The 8509-nt window shown below is 37.7% G+C and overlaps 1 protein-coding gene across 1 annotated transcript in view; it reads right to left on the bottom strand.

Annotated features, from left to right (window-relative positions):
- Positions 1 to 7961, bottom strand: part of IL23R (interleukin 23 receptor) — a 72910-nt gene extending 64949 nt beyond the window's left edge. Inside the window, exons 1-3 of the mRNA XM_006171403.2 lie at positions 7856 to 7961; positions 6697 to 6793; positions 1875 to 2171 (exon numbers count right to left, since the gene is read on the bottom strand). Coding sequence (XP_006171465.1) covers positions 1875 to 2171; positions 6697 to 6760 — 361 coding nt within the window. The 5' untranslated portion in view covers positions 6761 to 6793; positions 7856 to 7961. The remainder of the gene's footprint in view (positions 1 to 1874; positions 2172 to 6696; positions 6794 to 7855) is intronic.
- Positions 7962 to 8509: the final 548 nt, after the last annotated feature.

The raw sequence follows: 8509 nt of genomic DNA, 5'->3' as shown, positions 1-8509 counted from the left end.
GAGGGGATGGTCACGCCGCAATCCCTTCTCCTCCATTCTCCTCTCGGGATCTTGGGCACACATGCACACGTGCCCGGCGTGAGTTTTAAGCCACCGGGTCTGGGACGCGAACCGCGGTCGACTACGTGGGAATCCAGCGACATAGCCATTTCGCTAACTGCTGGTTCCCCATAAGTTATTAGTTTTTAAAACCAGTATTTTTTAATGGAAACAACTTGACCAAAAATCTGTCACAGAATTTTGAGACCCATTAAAACAAAGTTTAATGAGAAAAAAATAATAATTGTAGTAACAAACAGTGATTCACAATTTGGGCAGTGGGATTACGAGCAGGGATTCTATCAGAATCTAAATGAGGTATTTTAAGTATTTTGACATTGGCGTTGTAGTTTAAAATTTATCATATGCTTTCAAATAAATGATTAAAAGTCAGTGCTTAATGCAACTAATATAATTAGCTTCATTTTACAGAAAAGAAATTGAAACTCAGAATGATTGAGCAACTGGTCCAAGACCACACAGTTAGTAAGAAGATTATTAGAAACACAAAGCTAGTTTTACAATGCTTTCTAAATATTGGCCCCCAAATTTCTCAATGTGAACTACTTCAAGACTGATAACATTAGTTTTAAAAGCAAACAAAAAATATGAACAAAAACAAAACAAAACAAAACAAAAACAAAAAAACAAAAAACAGATATAGAGTGCAAATATTTTAAATCTAAGGATGTGACCTTAATATATGCTGCATTTGGCCAGGCTAAAGGGAAAAAATCATTTCTTGAATACATTGGCAACATTTACAAATTGAAGAGATCATATTAAAAATTCATATTTCTGTCTTTCTTTAAAGACTCAAAAGACTGATAAACACTGGGCCCAAGTGGCTGGCCCCAGTAGACCCCCTCTGTCTGTTCCATACTTCACAGGTCCCCTTAGACTCCTTAACTCAAGTAGTTCCTCAATCTGGTCCCAGATACATGTTAAGGTTGTACTGTAGCTTCTGCGTTTAGGCAATCTAAGAAGTGAACTACAGGGTTAGTTCCATGACTTAGTGGTTAAGAAAGCCAGATCCAGGGACCAGCAGATGGTATAAAATGCTTATGTTGCTGGACTCCCACAATCGACTGTAGTTCAAGTCCTGGACCTAGCAGCTTAAAACTCATGCCAGGAATATGTGCGTGTGTTCCCAAAATCCCAAGAAAAGGAATTGTGACTTGGCCATCCTCCCTGGGGGTTGATTTCTTGCTTTCTGTTTCTCTGTCTCTAACGCCAGTGCATGTACCCTATAGCAAAAATCTCTCTAAAAAAAAATAAAAAAGAAAGACAGGCAGATCCCATGTGGTCACCTTCATTGTTCAAATTCCAGTGCCCATGACTTGAAAAGCCCTCTGGGCATTTGTGCATGCGTGCCCAGCATCCTGAGAGGAGAATGGAGGAGAAGGGATCGCGGCATGGCCATCCCTCCTGGGGGATGTTTTCTCATATTCTGTCTCTCTGTCTCTCCTGCCAGCATATGCGCCCTATAGCAAAAAATCTTTCAAAAAAAAAGAAGAAGAAGAAAGCCAGATCCCATATGGTCAACTTCGTTGTTCAAATCCCAGTGCCTGTGACTTGAAAAACATCCTGGGCACATCCATCTCGACAGGATGGAGAGATGGAGAAGGGATTGCCACGTGACCAAACCCCACTGGATGGTACTTTCTCCCCATCCCTCTCTGTCTGCCCCTCTCTGGTAGTGCATATGCCCTCTGGCAAATTTAAACACAAAGTAAGCTATTATCAATTAACACTACTTTTAGAAAAAACTATTAAGTACCAGTTCATTGTTAGACTAGTCTTTGTTTTCATTTCAATTGTGCCCCAACACTTACATCCAGAAGAAATGTCTTTTCCACATATCAGTGTCTCTTGAAAAAGTCCTGGACATTCTGCAGTGCAGTACACTGAAGCACGTGGTTCTGAAAAGTTTCTGTACAAAAGCCGAGCTGTTGTTCTATTAATCCTTGAGATATGAAACACTTCTTTGTCGCCATTTTTATAAAAATTAAGTTTCCTTGGTTGGCAGTTCCTAATTGCTGCTTGGCAATACACAGAGATATTCATACCCATCTTAAAAACTGTGGCTGGTTCTATCCAGATGTGGCCAGAGCACTTTATATTTGTAATTCCTGGAAATAAATTGAGAAAATAATCAATTCTTTTTTTTTTAATTTCTTTTTCTCTCTCTTTTTTTTTTTTTTGGAGAGGTTTTCGCTGTAGGGCACGTGCGCTCACCAGACAGAGAGAGAGAGAGACATAGAGACAGAAAGCGAGAAATCACCCCCCAGGGGGGATGGTCACGCCGCAATCCCTTCTCCTCCATTCTCCTCTCGGGATCTTGGGCACACATGCACACGCGCCCAGCGTGAGTTTTAAGCCACCGGGTCTGAGACGCGAACCGCGGTCGACTACGTGGGAGTCCAGCGACATAGCCATTACGCTAACTGCTGATTCCCGAGAAAATAATCAGTTCTATGCTAAACACTGAAACAAGAGATTCGGAAGAAGATACTGTCACATTTGAAATGTATTCTTTTCTGCTAATTAAATTATTTCTATTTTTAAAAGTCTTAGAACTAAGTGTATCTTTTCATTGGTCAATGTATTGCAGTATGTTTTTCTAATAAAAATGATTTATTATTTTAATTTATTTTATACATTCAATAATCGTACAGTCAGCTCTTTTTCTTTTTTTTAAATTTATTTATTTATATATTTACATTCAGTATACATCAATACAGTATACAAAATGAGACTTTCCATCCAGCATACATTGTATATTAGCTCAATCAAGGATATTACCATGTTATCATGAACAAATAATTTTCTATTCTTTGTTTCTCATATATTTTGCCCGCCCCCCTTGATTCCCTACCTCTCACTCTGTGCCAACTCCCTCCCTTCTCCCACACTATCTCTGGTATATACAGTTGTTTTCCATGCCTTTTTTTTTCACATTTTATTGATTCACTAAAGATCTTAATTAATTTAAAGACTTTCAATATCAATTTAAGAATGCATGTCTGACTTTAGGCTTAAGCCTCAGTGAGTAAAGTGAATATACTATAAAGTAGCACCTAGTTGGGGCTGTATGGTTCACTGCAGTCATTAAATAGGCATCAGTAGGTATTTTTCAATTTCAAAAAGTTTTAGTTTTAATAGATCAAAATAAAAAAATGTTAAGAGAAATTTACTTAAAACTTAAAGCCAGGAAAAAGGCTAGGATTCAGTTCGAATAGTAGGTGAAAATTTGTTTTGGATCATGCTTCTGTTGACGCTCAGCAGCGTGACACAGAACTAGGGGCAGCTGTTAAATGTCTTTAAGCAAATGTAATTAGCTTTTCTACCTCAAGGTGGAGAACTAAAGCATCTGAAGCTTCACCATTCCATTTTTCAAAAGTAAGATTAGAAATTACACCACATACCGCAAGATCCAAACTCTGTCTCTAGCTACTTAACCCATATTTTGTTCTTTTTTAAATAAAGGCATTTATCAGCAAGTTATGAATATGACAAACAAAACTATATTCTTACCAATAACAAAAGCCTAAGACTTGATAACCATATGAAAATCATAATTAATTAAATAACATAGGAAAATGTTCAGAATATATTAGTAGGTAAAAATGCAATTTGTAAAACAATGTCTTTCATATAGGCTCAGTGTTAGAAGTACAGGGCCCAGCACCTGGTGTAGTGGTTACATTGCCGGACTCCCATATGAATGACCATGGTTTGAGTCCTGGACCTGTTGGCTTGAAAATCACGCTGGGGTCATGTGTGTGTGTGCCCAAGATACCAGGAGGAAACTGGAGAAGGGATTGTGGCATGGCTATACCCGCTGGGGGATGATTTCTTACCATCTCTGTCTCTTTCTCTCTCCCCAGCAAGTACACACACCCTAAGGCAAAAACTTCCTAAAAAAAAAAAAAAAAAGTATGTAGATGGATGAATTAAAAAAGAGATACTAAGATATTAACAATTCCCATGTGGAGGCCAACAGGTGACATGGTGGTTAAGGCACTGGACTCCCATATGTCTGACCACAGTTTGAGTCCTGGACCTGGTAGCTTGCTTTCTCACTTTCTCTTTCTTTCTTTCTCTGTCAAATAGAAATAATAGTGGTAATAAATAAAATAAAAAAATTTTTGGAGAGGTTTTTGCTATAGGGCATGTGTTCTCACCCGACAGAGAGAGACAGAGAGATAGAAAGCGAGAAATCACCCCGCCAGGGGGTATGGCCATGCTGCAATCCCTTCTTCTCCATTCTCCTCTGGGGATCTTGGGCATGCACGTACACGCGCCTGGCGTGAGTTTTAGCCACCGGGTCCGGGATGCAAACCGCAGTCGACTACATGGGAGTCCAGCGACATAGCCATTACACTAACTGCTGGTTCCCAACTTCTAATGGTTCCCTTTCTGGATTCCTCAAAACTGCCTATGCCTGTTTCTTAGGACTCCTAAAATGTCTAACACACAATAGGGCCAGATGTTCTTTAATTACCTGATAGGAACAATAACTGCACATAATGTACTGTGCAAGGTGGCTGCATGGAGTAACAGGCTAGCGGAAACTCTCCACATTAAACTCGCAGTATGGAGGGGATCTCAAGGCTACAGTGAGATGTAACAGAAATCGGCTCCAGTCACATCCACAGCCTGGGCTGCAGCTGCAATAATCCCTATTGACTTAAAATGTTATTTAGCCTTGATCTGTACCCTCATAGTCGGTAAGGTCTTGTCACATGTTATTAGCGAGGTTGGGAAATACATGCTTTATTTGTTGCTCTGCCCTCACCCCCAATATTAAACTGAAATTTGTGCTTTGTTTCATCTCTGAGTGAATGATAACTTAGTTTGCATGTCCAGCTAATTTATTTCTATACATTTAATTTGATTCTCTTTCTTTTCTCAGGGCTTTTATTTTAAAATTAAAAGAAAGATATATAGATAGATAGATGATAGATAGATATAGATAGATAGGTATAGATCTTCTAAAAAATGTTTCATTTAAAACTTTTTAAAATTATTTTATTTAACTTCATTTATTTAGTTAGTTGCTTTAATTTGACTAGAGAGGGAGAGGAGAGAGAGAGAGAGAGTGAGTGAAAGAGAGAAAGTGAGAAAGCAAGCCTCCAGATCCGGGACTCAATCCATGGTTAGCCATGTGGGAGTCCAGCACCCTTAACCACCACTCCATCACCTGCCAGCTCCCCTGGAAAGCTTTTTCAAGTGCAACTTTTCTGTCTCTTTTTTTGATTCTCTGATTAATGGACATGATGCTGAGATTCAATCACTACATGAAACACCTGGCTGTGGAAAGGAAGCAAAAAAATCCTTGAAGGCTCTTTTCAATGCAGCCTTGGGTGTGGCAGCTATGGGACAGTTGGATGCTAGTTCCATAAAGATTCATCACATGTCTGCCCCTCAGTCTCTTTCCTCTCCTCTCTTTCTTCAAGAAGAAAGTTGATCCTAGTGATTTCCATCCACGCATTAAACAAGAAACAATAATAAATGTGTAGAGTTCATGTTTTTCTAGAGGCAACTTAAAACTGCTGCTACAGGTTATGTACAAAACTGGTTTATGCCACATGAACAGAGAATTACTAGTTTGGTTTCGGTACTTTTGGTCCCTCTTTGTATTCAGCTGCATAGAACTTCTAAACTCAGAATGAAAAGAAAGCTGTTCTGTATCTAAGCAATAAATGTTATATTTTAGAAATGACAGATTGCTGGTCAAACACACACACACACACACACACACACACCGGCTAGCAGAGAGCATGGCATGTAGTGACCATTCATAAATGATCTATGGGCCCAGCTACAGGGGCACAACCAGGAGGGTATCATTTTATGGTGACTGGAGCCACATGGGAAGCCAGGGTTTGGTTCCTGGCTTAACCTAGTAAGTCAGGAGCAATGGTGTGTACGTGTGAGCTTGGCTCACTGGGAGGCTGGAGTATAAGGATCATGACACATGGTAAGAACACTCCATCAAAAAGATCTCATTTTGTCTGGTTCCATACATAGTGGTTAAGCACTGTGCATTAGAAACCGGATCTCACAAGGCTGACCATGGTTTAAATATTGGCTCTAAATACTTGAAAAGATGCCTTTCTGACAGGAAAGAGAAATATCAATAGAAGAAAAAGGATTGCAGCATGACTATGCCCTGTTAGGGAAGGGGAGTACTCTCTCTTTCTCTCTATCTCTCTCAAGCACACATACTCTCTGGCAAGAAAAAAATATCTTTCCCCTGCCAAGCATGTGTTCATCCTCTCTCTCTCTCTCTCTCAAAATTAAATTAAATGAAAAAGTTGTAGAATTAAGTGAAAATGTTTGGTGCATTATCATAAAACAGTTATAATAATCTAAAGCTAGAACACGTCTAAGGTAATAAGCTCCTTGGTAGAAATATTCATAAATGAGTTAGAAGGTTATCAATCAGGGATATTTGAGGAAGTAAGCCTGTATTTAGAGGGAGGTGGGTTGTTTTTTGTTTTATTCCACCTAATACTTAAGTACACATTTTTCCCAATCTTTAAACTTTTATCATCTTCAGGGGTCCTCGCATTATGCCTTGAATACAATAATCACTCAATATTCTATTTGTTGAATAAAAGATACAGGCAGATATGTGAAATACTATACCTCCATGACACCAGCTGAAGAGGATGTAAAGACCTATTACCACATCCCATTGAACCTGATTCATGTCTGATGGCAGGAAAAAGTCCTATGATTTTCTCTGGGGGGAAAAAAGTGAAAAATGTTTAAATAACATTAAATATTTTAATAACATAATAAAAATCATTACATTTTTTTACTGATCACTGTTGTCTTTAATGGGAACCTCTGAGTAGGAAGAAAGGAAAGAAGGAAGGAAACAGTGAGGCAAGGTCAAGAAATGATACTGTCATATGAGAATGTGGAGAAGTAATGCAAAAGAATGGAATTTTATACCCTGCAAAAAATCTCTATGAATGACCTTAGTAGAACATTTGACCCTTGTTATAATGGATTCCTCATTTAGTCTCTTTAATCAGAGATCTTTTTACACTCTGACTGCAGATAACGAATTCTTCTTGTAACTAGAGTTTTATACTATTGTGCTCTGGAAATCTTTGGTGAGCACAGCTTGGAAAAGCCAAAAATTTAAAACTCCCAGAGGAAAAAGATTCAAAATGAAGAAAAATGAAGTATGGCAAATACGTACTATCGCCAGTTAAACTTACAGAAAGCTTTTTCATTTGTAGAAGGCTCAAAAGAAATATTTTATGGAAATTTCTAACAATACTGACAGTTTATAGCTGGATTTATGTATTCAATCAGTTACTTAAATAATTAAATAATTCAGTTATTTGATAACCAACATTATTTCAGCTTTTAAAAAATCTGTTTAATGGAAGCTAAACTTTTTATATAAGACAACAACAAAACACAACTCATGATTCATCAAAAAGCATAAACTATCTATAACATTTTTAAAACCTGGACCCCCATAGTTCAGGAATTATAGGGATCCCTTTCATAATTTGTTGGCAATAGCAGTAGTAGGTATTCTCTTTATAAGATAAAGTAACACAAGCTCTAAAATGTTCTTCATTAGATATTAACTACTCACCTAAAAGAGCATATGCAAGAATTATTTAAAGTGCTGTGAGTCAAAGAATATTACAGATCCAGTTTTTATCAGTAAGCACTGTATGAAATATTATGAGAACTTATACAAAAAAAACAACTTAGCCTGGTTATTTTTAAAAGGAAATATAGATGTCCTTAAGTACATGGATGATCATTGTCTCTTTACCTTTCAATCTGCTTGAACCACATAATTCTACTTCAGAGCCAGGGCTGCCACCTTGTTGGCTGTGTCGTACTTTCTTTCCCCACTGCCTGCCTGTCGAGGATCACGGCAGATGCTCAGCTATGAGGTAAATGGAAATGTCAGCAGAGCCCTGACCTACATTTCATTCTTGAAGAGGAACTTGAACTGTCCAATTCGAAATGACTGGTTTTCATACCGCTATTTGGGAAAACCCAGATTACTGAAAGTGAACTGCTTTGTCAGTACTTTTTTCTTCTCAGCTTAATTTAAAAATACTTGCCTCATAGAGGTAGAATACATGTACATGCTTTGTCAAACTTCTGACACTGAAAATAGGATGCTTAGTTTTAATGTACAGCCTTGTATATTAATTATATATGTGATATTTTCATTTTCAGCTTTATTACCATAGAATCAACCAAATTATATGATATTAGGGCATATGGGGTAATGCTTTGATATACATAGATTTTGTGAAGTGATTATCACAACCCAGTTAGTTAACACATGTGTTATATTGTCTAGTTATCGTCTAGTTTGTTTTGTTTTGCTGGGGAAACATTTAAACAAATTCTAAGTATACAATTCAGTATTAACTATACTCACCATGCTGTATCCCTTGAAATGATTTATTTT

The sequence above is a fragment of the Tupaia chinensis genome, unplaced genomic scaffold (genome assembly GCF_000334495.1).
Source record: "Tupaia chinensis unplaced genomic scaffold, TupChi_1.0 Scaffold149502_1, whole genome shotgun sequence".
Taxonomy (NCBI): Eukaryota; Metazoa; Chordata; class Mammalia; order Scandentia; family Tupaiidae; genus Tupaia; species Tupaia belangeri.
The sequence above is the reverse complement of the archived record's forward strand: the minus strand, read 5'-3'. Positions and strand labels throughout refer to the sequence as shown.